Source organism: Harmonia axyridis, chromosome 3 (genome assembly GCF_914767665.1).
Source record: "Harmonia axyridis chromosome 3, icHarAxyr1.1, whole genome shotgun sequence".
NCBI lineage: Eukaryota > Metazoa > Arthropoda > Insecta > Coleoptera > Coccinellidae > Harmonia > Harmonia axyridis.
In genome coordinates, this window is record NC_059503.1 from 61699014 (window position 1) to 61718291 (window position 19278).

Genomic DNA, 19278 nt, shown 5'->3' on the forward strand with positions numbered 1-19278 from the left:
TCAGTTGTTTGTTAATGATTTGAATTTTTATTAGGACCATTTAAGACTTGATTGAAATCCAAATAACATATAAGTATACCATATTTCGTACAATGAGAACATTTGGAACAGATTTTTACATTTTCAACAATTTGATTCAAATATAGGACTTTTAAAATGGTTATCACACATCAGTTAGCATCGATTTTTATGGAAAACTATCATAGTTAATTGCATGAAAAAGGTTTTGAAATATAAACATCGATCTTCCTTGAGTTATCTGGGAGATAAAAATTGTTGTTAATGATATCATCATAACCAAAAAAGTTTTAATGATTTTGGCAATATGCAGTGCTAGTTTAGATTTGTCCTATTTACGCTCGTATTTACGTTTGTATTCTGACAGATAAATCCGTGACGGCTGACGGGAGAGTTCGAAGTACCAACATATAATAATAAAATATAACCATCAAAGCTGTGCAAATCTGATATATTCTCGTACGATTTTGTCCAGAATTTGATTGTATGAATAACAAAACGTTTGAAAAAAAATAGCATATTTCATTCGGAGTTGAAGTGACTTTTTATGGCTCGCTTAAATTACCCGCCTCGCTCCGTTCGGCGGGTAAACACAAGCTCGCCATGAAAAGTGACACTTCTCCTCCTTATGAAATAATATACTATTTTCACCAACTGTTGGCAAAAATTATAATATATAACTGATGAACGACAGAATGAAAACCGCTTAGAAGAACGAACTAAAAAAATTAACGCCTATTCATCTCAGAATTCATTCGGTATAGGTATGTTGCCCTCAAATCAGTTCAATTCAAAATGGGGAATTTAATCAGTCTTCAACTGGAAATGACTCTATCCACATCACCCTTCGAAAAACTCGAAATTTCGTCGATGATGCCCATCGAATCGAATCATCGGTTTGATACGCCAATAAATAACAATCAATACCCGAATTGAAACGTCAATTGCCGGGCTTGCAGTGCCGTGGCAATCGGAATAATTACCGCCTTCAATCGCTCGACTCTTTCTCTCTCTTTTGCAACAATTAACGTTTTAATAAACGCGCACGCATCCCGCTCTGGAAAGCTTTTGTTTGCAGGGAAGCTTCCTCGCCATACTCCGGTCAAACTGGCTAAGGGTCCCCATAGATCCCAACTGAAGAAAGGGGACAGGGAGTGTGGGAGAAAACCAATCATCGATGGGGTACCACAGGGGTCAATTCTGGGACCATCCATGATTCTGATTTATATATTACTGATTTGTGTGAAACTTTTAAATGTAATCGGATTCAGTTTGCTGACAATGGTTTCATACAGGGTCAAGCTGCAGTGTCATAATGAATTAATTGGCAGATAAATGAGGATCTCAGTTCCTTGGCATTGAAAATGAAGAATCATAATCTACACTTGAATCATGATAAGGCTAATCTTTAGTTGATCAGGAGTTTCAAACTTGGTGCGTTTTCTGTCAAGGTTCTCATTTAGGGTTCAAAGCGTTATATAATTCTATAATGTTATTTTGCCTTATTAATCATTATTCTTATATTTTTTATGAGATTGAGAAATATATTGTTGAGTGATATCATGGGTAATACTAGATTCTTTTTAAACTGGCAGTACCAAATGCAAATCGAATATATAAGAAAAACCTGATTGCACCGTAGTTTTGGGCTTATACACCGCCGAATTTCTGAATGCAAGTTTTCCGAAGAAAAACCTGGGTTCTGCCAGCTAGCTGTCTAATTAAGGTGGTGCCTAGTCAAAAATAGTGCAATTACCAGATGCAAAAAACCACTACAAATCTGATTACGGAAAAATTCTTTCCGATTATCCCGGTCTGCCTGATAGATTTTGTCCATGGGTCTGTGATAGCCTTAGTGTCCGCTTTCGTGAATGGTTCAATGATAAATGCAGATTACACCTTGTGAAACCTGTAATATAAAGATTATGTTAATCTGGTTTGTTTTGGAGTTAATAAGGCTACATGGTGATTAAAGCGAGACTGTTTTATAACGCTTTGTATATGCAGACGTTCAGTCTGCACTTTTTCGTGATTTCTCCGCATTGGCTATTATGGGAAAGTACCATTTCAGACTTCAGACATCATGATGAAAATTGTTATATATTGATTAAGGCGTCTAAAGGGATGCAAGATTGAAGATTGGTTTTGGATGTTTGGTATAGAAAGGTTTGTTTGATATTATTCATTCATGTTGTGTCAAAGCAATTTATGAGGTTACCCCACCTGTTTTTGCTTCACCTACTATGCTGTCTCTCACAACTAAACGAATAATTAATCATGAAGATATTACTTACTGAACTTCAGATATATGGTCATTTGCTTAGTTTAAGGCCAACATTATTCTCCTTTGCAGTTTTAGATCTGAATATTTGCATAGAATTATAGTTTTTTTCATGTTAATCAATGAGGTTTATTGGTTTATTATTTCGAATAATGAATCTTTGGAATTAATTGAGGAAAAAATCATTCGAATCTCACCCAATAATTATTGTTATCGGAAAATATTGAAGCTAATGATAATATGAAAGAAATTTAGAACAATCAGTTGCTAAACGACATTGCTAGAGAACAAAATCCATTATTTTTGAAAGCGAAAATTAAGGATTCAAACCAAAAAATATTACACTATAACGAAAAATTGACCCATAATCAAGAAAATTGGGAAGATCTATTGCTATATCATGATACTCAATACAACATTTTGGTTAGAAGGTATACATTTTGGAATAGGCATTTTTCAATATAATCCTCATAATCACGAATTAACCTTCAATCAAATCATTATGACGCAGTGGTATCGTTGGACTCGGCTTAGGTTCGAATCCACTGTGATCAGAAACATTTTTTTTTGTTAATCGCTAATTGCAATGATTTGATATATTCTATGAGCAAATAATGAGCAATGCTGTAAATTTTGCAGTATTTTTGACTTGAACAGTTAGGGCATCTCTGGAAATTTTTCGAAAATTAAAACTTCGACGACAGTTAGGAGACCTTTTAACTCTAGAATTATAATCGTTCGAAGAACAAACTGGAAACAGACTTCACATTGTCAGCTCAAGCAAAGCCCATATGGCAGTAGTGCCCGTTTTTGTTAGCGTCATTTTCGGTTAATTTTCGGGTGTTTATCTCAGTCGAAGATCCAATATTCCCCGGGTCCACTTATTTCACCATCAGCAATGGGTTTAAACACGGGGGACCTCGAGCAATGCCCGTTTTTTTATTGGACACTTTAACGTCGTGAAATCGCAGCCTCCATGGGAATGAAACTTTAATAATGGGTTACGTAGGTGAGAAAACGATCTTCCTCAATTATGTACAGTCCGAGACTGGAATCTGGCCGGTTGTTTATCTTAGGTATAGCAGGGTCCAAAAGTACCACAACTGTGCATGGGTATCTGGAGAATTCTTACCTTTTTGTATACTTCCGCTTCATCGTTCATTTTGATCGATTTGATTAACGGTTTTAATGCATTCCCAATGTATTTTTACCGTTTTCCTAAAAACAACATGAGTCACATCTCGATCGAGTAAAAATATTAAATTCGTTTGTGACTAATCAACTCAATAGATGATATCAGGTTAATGTCAATTAACGTTAACAGTGAAACTTAATAATAAATTCGATTGAGTCACACTTTGAAGTTTGACTCTTGGCTGGTTTCAAAGGCGATTGCATAAGCCGATTAAGATATTTTTTGAAGCATAAAACGTGTCCCTGTCATGAGTAAATCTTTAAGTATCATATTCCAAAAGCTTCGAGTGTTTTCATTCGAATATGCAGTTCGAGAAAAGAACAATAATAAATCAATGACCTATTGCATTATTTTCTGACCAGGACAGGAGGACATATATCCTGATAATCTGCTTCCAAAAATGATCCTTCTTTGCTCCAACGTCACTAAGTCCGGCATAACAAGCTGTCACTCGATAATCGCCGTTTCTCCACTGATCAAACGAAATCTACCCAGAAAAAAAATGATAAATCCCGATAAAGATCCCAAGAAACCGAATCCTTATCTGAAGCAATTCATAAAACGGACAGTTATAACGAGAAAGATACAACATTTCGCCTATCCCAAGAATAAGTTATCGCCGAACATAACCAAAAGCTAGATAAGAGACACATCTGTAGTGTCATAGGTCACTAGATTGACACCAGCGACTTCGAAGATAAATTTAAACATTACGCAATAATGTTTTCGATACTTTGATGTGCTCACTGCTGGTTTTATTGATGTTGTTTCAAAACAAAGGTTGTGTATTGATGGATAAATTAATTTTAAATGCACGAAAACTGTCATTGAAACAGTCTGCCCGATGAAACATGGCATTAAAAGTTGATACTATGTATGAACTAAGGATTCTGAAGGTGAAAACAAAGTCATAAAACTTCATTAAGTGATACTTCCACTCTAAAAATTAAGGAAGACGAAATTTAATATAATGCATTATAGAGTAGTTACATCCATTTTTAATATTCATTAAAAAGTCAATGTTTGTTTCTGCGACTTTATCGATTTTGCGTATTCTTCATCTGAGTTGAAATGTTCTACAGTTTTTGACAATTAGTAACTTCGGAAATTCTTCCCAAAAGCATTCCTTGAGGATTATTCGCAGTCGACCCATGACGGAGTAGTCGTAAAGTGGATAACAAGAAGACTTTGGCGCCATATGAATCTCTTAACTAATTTCTAGCAGCGTCCTTCGAGCCTTTCTGAAAGAGAATTAATTTATGCACTTATTCTTTGCAGTAATGCCTCTATTGCCTCACAAAGTCACCGTCCATAAGCCGACCAGTTTATGACTTCGGTGCCACTTTTTGAAAGGCACTCTCAAGTACCTTCAAGTACCTTTTAATTTCGGCCAATTTTCGGCTAGACTGGATCTCCAAAGAAATGGATTGTATCCAAAGAAAGATCCTGGAGATAATACTTATGTAATACCATTGTAGGAGCAAGGGAAGAAACATATCGGTAACAAATCGTTTGTAAGTAGGTGATAAACCCTTCTTCTCGGATAACGATCTACTGGTGAGTCGGAACGTACTCTAGGGATTGTAGGCGCCGTTTTTTTAATTGGCTCTTGTGAGTTTTTGGCCGGTGCCAGGGTCGTACCCGGTGAATCTGCGTCTTAGAAAAGTAGGCACTGATCTTGATTTTCCTTGGCAGGTGATTTTAAGTCATTTATCTACTCCTATTGAGTTATATATTCATAATTCAACTGCTTTTGAACACTTAATAATGTCTATTAACAAACAGCGTGAGTTATTATAACTCACTACTATAACTCACTATAATAAATCGGTAAAGATGGATCTGTGCTTCTATACTTCTGTGCTTCCATTCGATTGGCCGAAAGGGAACATTCCATTATTGTTATTGAGGGGAGAAATGTCACTTTGATAATTTTGACGTTTATAGATAAGTTTTGAAGTTTGTCAATAAAGTTCTTTCTCTATTCTTGTATTTTAGTATTTATTATGATAGTCGTAGATAAAGTATAGTATTCAACTTGCGGTAATGGTCATAACTCACTTGATGAATTACAGCAACTTCATATGCGTGAGTTATGACCTACATTACCGCTCGTTGAATAATATACTATTAGTTATCATGTTTGGACCACACATGAGTAAGAATCAATCATTCGAATTAATTCGCTTAGTGGGAATTTTTGTGATGTATAGCATCAAATTTCTCAGCTTTGATTCAAAGAGTAGTTCACTGTTCGATTACGGTTATTATTTCTTCACAAAATATTGATTGGTTTGAAATAAAGTTATGGATTTTTTTTATAAATCTTCAATTTCGATTGTTTGTTCCCAACAAGTTATATTTTTCAAAGATAAATTTCAGATGTGATATTTAAATCTAAAAACAACGTTGGTTGCACTGAAACACTTCGAAAAGTTTAAAATTGAGCAATTAAAAGAGTATGAGAGAAATGACTTCGAAAATGGTCAAGGGTTTGTGGCTTATCCACATAGACCAATGACTTAACATAGCCCCACAGAAAGTAGTCTAGCGGTGTTAAATCACAAGATCTTGGAGGGCAATTCACAGGTCCAAAACGTGAAATTAGGCGGTCACCAAACGTGTCTTTCAATAAATCGATTGTGGCACGAGCTGTGTAACATGTTGTGCCGTCTTGTTGGAACCACAGCTCCTGGACATCATGGTTGTTCAATTCAGGAATTAAAAAGTTTGTAATCATGGCTCTATACCGATCACCATTGACTGTAACGTTCTGGCTATTATCGTTTTTGAAGAAGTACGGACCAATGATTCCACCAGCCCAAAAAGCGCACCAAACAGTCAGTTTTTCTGGATGTAACGGTGTTTTGACATACACTTGAGGATTAGCTTCACTCCAAATGCGGCAGTTTCGTTTGTTGACGTAGCCATTCAACCAGAAGTGCGCTACATCGCTACACAAAATAAAATGGACGTAGTGCGCGATACGTATCTCGCCCTCAAATCTGTGCATTCCTTTTATATCAAAATTTCTATAAATAAAAGTCTTTATTATCATTATTAATAATGATTCTTCAGGTAGATTCATAGGAATATCATTGATAATTGATTATTTATCTAGACTCGCACGGAGCCATATATTGTTTCCCGAAATAATGAACAAAAAGATGAAAGAAAAATATAGAAAATAAAGACGAAGAAAAATTCAAATGACTCGGTGAAAAAACAGAAATTTCGAATATACAACGCACTAAGAAAATCGGAGTACCGCCCTGGAACCTTCGATTTCGGCAGGTCCGATACCTTGCTGCTCACTACGGCCGCCCCCCGCCGCGCTGCGACTGACGGGCGCCACTGGTACTTACTAAACAAATACGATACTGTAATGGCCCTACCTGGCCGTTTATACGGGCATCCTTCCTGCTCTAAACGAGGGACACAATGCAGAACGATGATTTATCTCGAGACGGTTTCAGTTTCGTTCCATCGGCAGTGGACTCGTGTCCGATTCCTTTGTTTCTGGCCACAACCAGTGGTCGAATCACGGATTATGATGAATGGTAAATTGGGCCAGGGGTTGCGCCCCAAATATTCCAGGAATTCGACGCGGTCCACCGTATATACATATAGGCGTTTATTTGTTGATGTTTTCGGAAAGGACTGTCCCTGACCGGCACCTGCATTTTAATTTCCCTGACTTTAAGTCGGTTAACTAACGATCCTCGACCGGTTTCTTGTGATAAATTGACATCTTCAGTTCGAGATTGGAATCGGACAAATGTTTAGTCCTGTCCGAACATCAGATCGATTCCGATAGCTCAACACTCCACCAGAAAGCCACTTGATTTGGGGCCTTACCTTTACTTTCCGATCCGACCAGTTTATTTATGAAATTATTCAATTGGTAAAGATGCCGAAATATTCGAACGATAAAGTCGTATATCAACATATACCTAGTTAAGTTTGTAGCTTTACTTGGAGTTGTTTTTAACAATACATTCTTAGATACTTATGTTTTGTTTACAATCTTCTCTCCTACGAATTTGAAATGGGGAGAAAATATAATTTTTATCCTTCAGGGAAGTAGTAAACTGTTTATATTTTTGGTGCTTTCATCTAATTATTTTATAAAGAAATAGTGAAATTGGTGGACCACTTAGTTCTATGATCGGCAGCCAACATAATTGTCTATCAAACTGACACCAAACCTGACACCAAACTGACATGAACCTATATAATTTGATTTCGATTCTCGAAGTCTGATATTCTTTGAAAATCTACCATTCTCTAGTTCTGTGGCTAATGCGTTCATTTTATGAACATTTTCTAGAACAGAATCTTGCGAGATAATTGCAGATTCGCACAGATTTTATGGTTATATTTCATTATTATGTGTTGATACTCAGAACTCTCCTGCTACGAATTTAAATAATATTTGTCAAATTTGTAATACAGAAAATTGTCTGCCTACCCAAATGTGCCAATGCAGAAATCACTGAACGATATTCAATGAAATTTCAATGAAATGGATTTTTATTGAAATCAATGAAATATTTCATTGAATATCGTTCAGTGATTTCTGCATTGGCACATTTGGGTAGGCAGACAATTTTCTGTATTACAAATTTGACAAATATTATTTAAATTCGTAGCAGGAGAGTTCTGAGTATCAACACATAATAATGAAATATAACCATAAAATCTGTGCGAATCTGCAATTATCTATAATAAGAATAAGAGGAAAATCATTTCTCTAATTCTGTGGTTATTCCGTTCATTCTTCCACATCTTGTAGAACAAAATCGTGTGAGAATATATCAGAAACGCACAGTTTTCATGGTTATATTTTATTATTATATGTTGGTACTCCGAACTTTCCGCCACGGCTTTATCTGTCAATTCATCAATTTGCCTTATAGAAATCAGTTCTGCCAACCAACATTTTTCATTGCAAAAATCACTAAATGATATTTATGGAAATATTTCATTAATTTCAACAAAAATGCAATTAATTAGAGAAAATAATGTATAATACTCGTTCAGAAGGCCCATTCTACCAATCGTTCATTCAAAAACTCGCCACTTCGTGGCTCGTTTTTGAATTTTGAACTCGTGGAAGAATATCAATGCCTTCTGCACTTGTTTTATAAATAACTATTATAATACTCGTACAGAAGACTCATTCTACCACTCGTTCATTCAAATTTTGAACTCCTGGAAGAACATTAATGCCTTCTGCACTTGATTAAAAATAACTATTCTTGACGTCTAGTGTCAAATAACAATACCCGGGTCGACTATGTTGATGCTTAACTCTGAGGTTTCCTTAATACTTAGGGCCAGTTGCACCATTTGCCTAAACATTGATTACTCTCTGATTTATTAAGAGAAATCAGAAATTAAGATGTTTGAATTTTAATCAATGTTTAGGCAAATGATCCAACTAGCCATTATCATTATAATGGCTAGTTGTATTTTCTAGACAAGTTTCACAAAATAATTTCGAGAGTTAGGGCCAGTTGCACCATTTGCCTAAACATTGATTGAAAATTTAAACATTGATTACTCTTTGCTTTCTTCAGAGAAATCAGAAATTAATCGATGTTCAAATTTTAATCAGTGTTTGGGCAAATGGCGCAACTGGCCATTAGCTTTTTCATAATGTCAAAAATATTTATCTACATTTATTCCTCTATGTTCTACATAACCTAGACATAAGGACACATTCTTATGAAATACCATTCAAGCTCATTTAAACTGTCACTATAGAACATTATGGAAATTCAATGTTGTTATCTCTTGCCTACAGCTTCCAGAATAGACATTTGCATAAAACCGTGGCATGTTGAAAAACATGCCATCAGAATCTACCGAAAATTCGATAACTCGATAATTTCCTACAAATTGGTCCCTGTCTGGAATTCCAAAAACGACGCGAAATAAAAAAAAAATTTGGAAAGTGTAAATTGGTATAATTGGTACGAGCATCCATCCCACGATGGGACACAGGGTACCAGACAGTCGTATCGTGCATATAGTATGCCTTGGACCCGTTGTTATGTCTTGTTTAGGCGCCTGCTTCGATGGTACCCTACAATTACGGGAGATCGCCCGGGGCAGCCTCCTGTCATAGCCTCCCATTATCCTACTGATCGTACTCTGATACTATACCTGTTACCAACATAACCATAATAATATATGCTTTTGTAAATACCATGTTGGTGGCGCTGAGTCGTGGTAACTGTTCCCTTCTTGATTTATTGATTTTTGGGACGGTAAACGCCCACGTGACTAATGCTGGTTAAATAAATGCGAATTCCGAGGGCAGTATACTCCAATTGTTTCGTCTAGTCCTCCCATCCCTAAGGCGATGGGCTTCCACTACTTCATACCTATGTGTAATTCATCTCAACTCACTCTTGAGTTGATGAACTTCAAATGACGTTTGCTATTGGCTCGTCAAGCCCTACACTACACACAACACGCTATTTGTTATTCTTTGTGGATTTCGATCCCAATTTTCAAATGTTCATGAAACATAGAATTGATTTTCGATACAATGGAAAAAGCAAAAAAATATTGATACAAACCTACTTGGAAGATTTTATTTTTCACTTTGAGATATAGGCCATTATGTATCTTATCTTTTCTCCTAATTTACGATACTCACGAAATGTTGATTGAGCATGTGTAACACTTTTTTGCAAATGATTTTCTGAATATCTGTTCGATGGGATGGAGGTTTTTTTCAATTATGGAGAAAACAAAATTCTTTAACAGTGTCTCGAAACACCAATCGTTCAAAACCATTCTCGTCGTTTCAAAATAATAAAATTATAGACATTTGACTATTTGAGCAAAACGGTATCCCGCTGTTGTTGGGAAATTAGACGAGTAATCTAAATCTGTGGCAAATCCGTTCATTCTGCCATTTCTTGTAGAACAAAATCGTGCGGGAATATCTAACGGGTATTTTTTTTTCGAAGTATATAACTTTAAGTTGGCATTACTGTTCAAGATGGAGACCGATTTAACAGCTTTCAAGTGAATTATTTTCAGCTTGGTTTGGCAATTCATCGTGATTAGACTCACGCCTAAAAAATGTTTGCAAATAGTGCAATTTCATTTCGAAAATAATGGTTCTGTGCGGAATGCGTATCGCGCACTACGTCCATTAGCGATGAAGCGCACTTCTGGTTGAATGGCTACATCAACAAACAAAACTGCCGCATTTGGAGTGAAGCTAATCCTCAAGTGTATGTCGAAACATCGTTACATCCAGAAAAACTGACCATTTGGTGCGCTTTATGGGATGGTGGAATTATTGGTCCGTACTTCTTCAAAAACGATGATAGCCAGAACGTTACAGTCAATGGTGATCGGTAAGGAGCCATGATTACTTACATTCCTGAATTGAACAATCATGATGTCCAGGAGCTGTGGTTCCAACAAGACGGCGCAACATGTCAAACAGTTCTTGCCACAATCGTTTTATTCGAGGTTTTATTGAAAGACACGTTTGGTGACCGCCTAATTTCACGTTTTGGACCTGTGAATTGGCCTCCAAGTTCTTGTGATTTAACACCACTAGACTACTTTCTGTGGGTGTATGCGGATAAGCCACAAACCCTTGACCATTTGGAAGACAACATTCGCCGCGTGTTATTGCCGATATACGGCCACAAATGTTGAAAACCGTCATCGACTCGGAACTTCACGGATTCATCTATTATCTGTTAAATTTGTGATACAGAAAACAGTTCTGCCAACCAACATTTTGCAATGCAAAAAACACTAATATTCATGAAAATGAGTTTTCATTAATTCGATGAAAAATTCAGTGAATCAGAGAAAATAATGTATAATACTCGTACAGAAGGCTGATCCTCGGCTAATTCTAACACTCGTTCATTCAAACAGAAACATTCGCCACTTCGTGGCTTATTTTTAAATTTTGAACTCGTGGCAGAATATCAATGCCTTCTGCACTTGTATCATAATAGTTATTTATAATACAAGTGCAGAAGACATTGGTATTCTTCCACGAGTTCAAAATTCAAAAACGAGCCACGAAGTGGCAAGTTTTTGAATGAACGAGTGGTAGAATGAGCCTTCTGTACGAGTATTATACATTATTTTCTCTAATTCATTGCATTCTTATTGAAATTAATGAAATATTTCCATAAATATATTTTAGTGATTTTCGTATTGAAAAATTTTGGTTGGCAGAACTGATTTCTTTAAGGCAAATTGATGAATTGACAGATAAAGCCGTGGCGGAAAGTTCGGAGTACCAACATATAATAAGAAAATATAACCATGAAAACTGTTTGTTTCTGATATATTCTCGCACGATTTTGTTCTACAAGATGTGGAAGAATGAACGGAATAACCATAGAATTAGAGAAATAATTTTTCTGAAATTGTGTTGGTGCTTAGTACTTCTTAAGACTGATTATCTTTAATGAAAGCCAAAAGAGCTGAGAGTTTGAATGGCCTTGTTTAGCAAAGTTTTTTGGAAAATGGTTATGTTAAGTCTCTACATTCATGAATGGCCGAGTAAATCAAAAAGAATCGATGAATGAAAAAGATAAAATAACAAAATCCGGTATTAATCGATGCATCATCACAAAACACAAATTGACCAGTGTATTCTCAAAACCATAATCAATCCGACCGTTCCATCCCGAGGCCCAAACATATCCGCTGAGAGAAGGACACGTAATAACAGGTTGGCCACATTAACAAAGATTTTATTTTCATAAACCATGACAATGGGGCACGGCCTACTCGACCTGTCTGATTTATGGCTTTTCTGGGTACCCCCAAATAATGGCCTTATTTCCACTGCAATTCCTACGGTCAACATCATTCGATCGAGGCCCAATTTTCCACTTCCTGTTTTTCGTTCACGTTCACGCGGGGTGGACGACGAACAGGTTAATTTTTTCTGATCGGGCTCCATAACGAGTTGACGAGAGGCAATTTTGCAGTGTGTTATTAAAGAACGGTTTGGCAGGGCGATATATCACTGCTAGAGACCGACTCGCGTGCAATTTTTTCCTTCGACTATGTGGTTATGTGGGACTGATTGATGTCGGGGTTATTTGTTTAACTACACCTAGTTGCTGCGTCATTTTCGAGCGAAAACATTGTCGGAGTGGCGTGGATCTACCGGCTTCTTATTGAGACGTGTGTTTCTGCAAATACCGCATAGGTACGGCAATTGTCGGGCTGTGAAAATTGACATGTCACATGGTTCATAATAAAGGGTGTTTTTTTTTAGAGCTATAGAACTCTAATATGCAAAAAAACACCGATGGATTATTCGATTGACATGAATTTTATTTATCCGCAAGATAATCTTGTGGCATTATATTTTAAATATGAGTTCTGGCATATGACCGCCACGGCTGTATATCGGCCGTATATCGGCAATAACAGGGCGAATGTTGTCTTTCAAATGGTCAAGGGTTTGTGGCGTATCCGCATAGACCAATGACTTTACATAGCCTCACAGAAAGTAGTCTAGTGGTGTTAAATCACAAGAACTTGGAGGCCAATTCACAGGTCCAAAACGTGAAATTAGGCGGTCGCCAAACGTGTCTTTCAATAAATCGATTGTGGCACGAGCTGTGTGTTGCGCCGTCTTGTTGGAACCACAGCTCCTGGACATCATGGTTGTTCAATTCAGGAATGAAAAAGTTAGTAATCATGGCTCTATACCGATCACCGTTGACTGTAACGTTCTGGCCACCATCGTTTTTGAAGAAGTACGGCTCAATGATTCCACCAGCCCATAAACCGCACCAAACAGTTAGTTTTTCTGGATGTAACGGTGTTTCAACATACACTTGAGGATTAGCTTCACTCCAAATGCGGCAGTTTTGTTTGTTGACGTAGCCATTCAACCAGAAGTGTTATAGTGTTATAACTATAGTTATAACACTAAAGAAAACAAATAATTTTAGGGATTTTGAACACAAAGTGCGCTTCGTCGCTAAACAAAATAAAATGGACGTAGTGCGCGATACGTATTCCGCACAGAACCATTATTTTCGAAATGAAATTGCCCTATATGCAAGCGTTGTTCAGGCTTGAGTCTACACATGATGAATTGCCAAACCAAACTGAGAATAAATCACTTGACAGCTGTTAAATCGGTCGCTATCTTGAACAGTAATGCCAACTTAAAGTTATATACCTCGAAATAAAACACCCATTATTATGAATCACCCTATATACCGGGTGTCCACCACAGACGCGTATCTCATTTAAAGGTTATTAATGAAGATATTTTGCAAATATTTCCTTGCGGTGTGTATCGGGTAGTCCGCAGTATAATATTAAATAATATTCATATATACAGGATGTTCGAAAACAAAGATATACGGCCGGTTTCTGAAATGTCAATCCACATAAAATTTGACTTAACAGCTGTCAATTCTATGGTGAAGCGTCATTTGGGTTGCTGAAAGTAAGGTTAATACTCCTTTTATTTCAGCATTCTACCATTCAACACAGTGGTCAAATAATACATGTAAATTGTACGTCAAGCGCCATTTTGGGTATCTGAAACGCAGTTTAATTTTTCTTTTCAAGTTAAAAACGCCATACAGCATAGATTAGTTAATTTCACACTGTACAACATTTCAGAAACCCAAATGGATCTGACATCGCCTTTAAGTTGAATATTGTATTGGTTGCACAAAGATTTGATCAGTCTCTCAGAAACCGGGAATAGACCAATATTAAACTTTTTTCAATGCAACAGCCTGTACATGAATCCAAAAATTAAACGGCAAGCTGTAATAATCCTTCAGATCATTTCATACTCTACTAGAAACACCATTTACAAAAAAATGGCTAAAAATTGAAAATATGGAGATTTCTAATTGGTAATTAATGAAGAAACCACTAACTTCGACGATGCAGACAATGATTTTTCGAATAGACATATTTGCTACTGCTACACAAAAAAAATTGAATTCTGGATTATAGTCAATATACGAAATTAAGTACATCATAATGAAGATTCGAACATTAATTACAAAAAATAGCCAGACACTTCCATATTTCAAAAGCGAAGAGTTTAGGAATAGAAAGCTTACGATCGATTCATATAGAAAGTGCTTTTCAGCTAAAAGCAACTTTTTTTTTCATTAAAATGAAATTATTGCAGCATCGGTTCTTCATTTTTCCTTTAGTTTCATTTTCAGAATTGTACATTTGAAGATCCGAACCCAAAGTCATCAGGAGATCAGGTGAAATCGACGGGTCTAGATCGACAGATCGCCGGTAGATACTTGTTTATAATTTTATTCATTGTAGAGACTTGAAGGTTGATATGAATCAAACTCAATCAGATTTGAACCAAGGTTAGGCAAGGTGTAGCTCATTATCGTTAGGGAAAATGCATCTCCCGAAGAAAAATTTCGAATATGAACTCAGATATACAGTCTGGTCTGGATTTCGCCATTCAGTGAATCCTTTCGAATTTCAGACAGATGTTTCCGCAGATGAAGTTCAGGGTGTCGGGCCTGGACCTCAAGGCGAAATACATCCTCCTGCTGGACATCGTCGCAGCAGACGACTACAGATACAAATTCCACAACAGGTGACTCTTGCAAAGCCAACTTTCTAATTTTTTTTATTTCTCAATTCCAGGCGCATGTTTCCTGCCTACAAAGTTCGCGTCTCGGGTCTAGACAAAAAATCGAAATATATCCTACTTATGGACATAGTGGCAGCTGACGATTGTAGATACAAATTTCACAACAGGTTAGATTTTTTTTCTCGATGTTACCTCTTAGATTTTCCCACCTTTTTGTTGTCTTGCTCGTGAATTTCGTATACTGCAGACCAACCGTTCAAAACCGTGTTGTCTTGCCGGTTCAAATGTATAGCGTTCTCTGTTGCATACGAAGTTTACGATTGCGGGTGTTTGTTTTTGGCAGGATGGATCAAACTTTGAGTTGTCAATTTTAAAGACCCCCCCACGAAAACAGATGCCCGATTGGATGTTGATAGGCACGGAGCATGCGTTTGTTAACAGTAGTCTTAGATAGTGTTTCGAAGCTGGCTGAAGAAATTGTGGGACCTCGAACAGAACCGCGAGGTACTCCACAGGTGTATCATGCATGATTTGATGTTTTATGTCTTTTGTTCAATGTTTATTGGGTATTGCTTGATGTTTACATAAACTTGAACTATCAATTTTTTCAATGATGATAAGTCGTTATAATTTCTGATTTTTGTTTGCATATACAAAATCTGAGGGAAAAATAAGTAATATATACCTCCTCACTTAGGGAAACAAATAATTTCAGGGATTTCGTTCAATCATTTCAAATATTTTAATGAATATACCCCTGTGCATTATCTTGCTCATCTTCAGCCAGCAGCAGTCTCCCAGTGTAGCCACAAACCAACACTCTCTAACTAGCATGCATCTTCCCTAACTAACATAATAATACTCAACCCTCCCAATTGAAAACGTCTTCGCTAATGTTCTTCTAAATTAACGTCTTTACTTTGTCCTGCGTTTTAGCCGATGGATGGTGGCAGGTAAAGCAGATCCGGAAATGCCCAAAAGGATGTACATTCATCCGGATAGTCCTTCCACGGGGGAACAATGGATGCAGAAGGTGGTCTCTTTTCATAAGCTGAAGCTAACGAACAATATATCCGACAAACATGGTTTCGTAAGTACATTGAACATTTTTTTTTCAATTTTTATTATAGCAATTGGGCTTATTTAATGGCGGTGACATGAATAGATCCGATTGATTTGTTTGTAGGTCTAAAATTTTTAAGAACGCCGCGATGAATCGTTCAGTTTGAATATGCTCGTATAAAAACGTAATGCTTTGAATATGTCAGTTGAGAATGAGATAAATTATGGAGAGGCTATCCACAATTCGGACACCAATTCGGACTGTTCCTTCAGATATGATCTATTCATTTTTTTATTAATATTATTCCCGGCAAGAGAACGTTTATAAACTCTCCTCATTGACTGAAGAAAATACATTTTCAGGCTCTATAGAGTCTTAATTATCGTTATATTTGACCACCCTAAGTTGGGTCCCAAATGGTAGAAATTGTTCGTCTTATTATGTCTAATACCACCTGTTTTAAAATTTGTGAATGATATTTTGATACTAATTCTCTCAAGTGGGGTGTAATTCCTTTGACAAACAGAACTGCTTCTTATGTTTTCAAAACTCATTAAAACCAACAAAATAAGCTCAAATATTTGAGCTCAGCCATAAATTAAAGGGGAACCTTTGGAATCTGAACAATTCAACAGTTTAGTCATCTTTATTAGTTATTAAGAGAGTACTCGAAAGTACTATGGGTCTTGCTGTCTTCCTATGAATATTTTTTGAAATTTTGTTGTGATCATTTAAACTGGTGAATCATGCAACCCCAATTTTTTTTAACAGAATTTTTGACGAAACGAAACAAGGCAAATCAAAAATAGGTGTTGACAAGAATGGTATCTTGCAAAATCTGTTCAACTTTTGTGTTGTCCGTAAAAGCAATATATAAAGAAAAATTACTATCACAGTAGATTGTAACTAGACAGTTACAGATAGGCCTAGATAAACTAATGGAATACTTCAAGAAATCGAGATTCAAAGTGAATATGGCGAAAACAGATGCAATATACTTCGGAGCAACAACAGTAAAGAAAGAGAAAGCATCAGGAAACGTCAAAATAAAAAATCAGAAGATAAAATGGAAAAAGGGAGCAAAATACCTGAGAGCAATCCTTGATGAAAGAATGAACTTTAACAAACAAATAAAAGAAAACAGAAAAAAGACAAGACAATTACACGGGAGACTGTACCCGCTACTCAATCCAAAAAGTAAACTTTCCTCAAAAAACAAGATGAATATAATAAAGATAGTGCTAATGCCAAGCATTACGTACGCAGGAGTAACTTGGTATAATACGAAAGACAATAATAAAGATCAGTTGCAAAGTACACTAAATAGAGTAATCAGAACGGCTGTTGGCGCCCCATGGTATTTAAGCAGCCCACAAATCAAAGAAGAATCGAAAATTGGAATTATTAAGGAAATAGTTAACAAAGAAAGAAGATAATAGATACGCTGAAACAGCATGAGAATAAGCAATTAAGAATATACTACAAATCAAAATAAGAATGGCTGATAACAGGAAATAACTCTTTTAAAGAACTAAATAAAAGAAAAAAGTGACTTGCATTAGGGAGAAAAGTCTCCCAATTAGACAAAAGTAGGAAATCGGAGAAATGAAAGTAGAGGCGTAGGGAATAAAATTCCAGTCTTTATACAAAGAGAAGAACGGAGACTTCATACGTCGGCAAGTTACCACCCTGTCACAGAGAATATTCACAAAATCATACATATTTGTGGCCTAGATAATCCTCATTATAAAAGAGTTGCCAAATAGATCACCATCTGAAATAATTAAGCAGAAGCATCCCTTCATTTTAGTCATGTATCTAAATGTCAATAATTGAGGGTGTACATTATTTTCATCACTAGGTTCTTCAATGCATATTCGTTTTGATTCTGGGCGAAAATCCCTTGATCGATTTTTTCAATTATTGAAAAAACCCTCATATGGCATAATGGTGGAATGAACTCACTGATATTTTCACCAAGAATGTATAGTTTTTGTTTTATATCACTTCAAAGAAGTTTTTCAATCAAGAAAAAAAAAGAAAAAGGAGAGAAGAAAAAAAGACCTGAAAAAAAGAAAGCCATAGACGTCTCAAATTTCTATTGGCGTGTAGTTGATTTTTCTTATTATTATATAATTTTTGAGTCATGTTATGTGTTTGAATAATCTATTGCTCGGAAACAAAATGAAATACAGGGTGTTTCAGCATTACCATCCAATTATAACTGTTCGAACTCGTTCTATCTCGACCAAAAACTCACCCCTCCATCTCTTTCCTGTCCAAATCATCCCGATCAAAAGGTCCTGCGATTCCGACGAAGATGTTTCGGATAGCTTTCGCCCCCCGGGACCTCGGACCATTTTAAAGGGCTGCGGGGATCTTGGGGGCGCGTTAAAAGCTTCCGCGGCGGGGGCAGCGGGGGTTGGAACCGAGGGAAGGGGACGCCGAGGCGGAAAACCGCCAAACCGAGTCTCTGATGCCGCCACGAATTTGTATAATGCGCTTTTGGGCGTGTGGATAGGGTATCTTTCGGCGGGTAGTACGGTATCTGGAGATTACAGTAGGTATAGATGGAGTGTTGCGGGGATTATTGGTTTACAAGAAGCGGAATTGTGTCCCTAATGGACTTATCGTATGGATTAAGGGTATTGAAATGTTCGATAGAAGCCTATCATTTTTTTTTATCCTTGTTATGTGCGGAAGGGTGCATGCAATCGTTTTGTTCTGGATGAAGGGCGCGTGTGAATCACATTATACAGAGGGTTGCTTTTAATAGGTAAAAATTCAATTCATATCGTTTTTTGGATACTCAAAAGTATGAATACTCTGTAACTTTGTACACTACCTTTCTCACTAGGTTTTTCAGTTCAGATTCTTTAAATTTGTGGAGAAAACCTTCGTATGGCAGTTTAGAATGAACTCGCTGGTTTTTTTCTCAAAAATGTATAGTTTTTCTTTTGAATCACTTTGGAAATTGAAAGGTTTTTCAATCTTATGTCAATTACTTCAATGAGGAATTCAAAATTTTTTTCATTATCATAAAATTATGGTGTTTTTCTAAAACACCGCTTCAAGCTTATTGCCATTTATCTCTTCCTTATTTGCTA

At 36.4% G+C, this 19278-nt stretch overlaps 1 protein-coding gene across 6 annotated transcripts in view; it reads left to right on the forward strand.

Moving 5' to 3' along the window:
- The window catches only part of LOC123674581 (optomotor-blind protein), a 133331-nt gene that overhangs the window by 44207 nt on the left and 69846 nt on the right, over positions 1–19278 (forward strand). For 4 of the 6 annotated variants that reach the window (XM_045609500.1, XM_045609499.1, XM_045609501.1 and 1 more), the window contains exons 3-4: positions 15162–15275; positions 16045–16198. In XM_045609500.1, the coding sequence (XP_045465456.1) occupies positions 15162–15275; positions 16045–16198 (268 nt within the window). Of the gene's footprint in view, positions 1–14997; positions 15112–15161; positions 15276–16044; positions 16199–19278 lie in introns of all 6 variants that reach the window. The other 2 variants (XM_045609498.1, XM_045609504.1) reach the window with 1 other exon arrangement.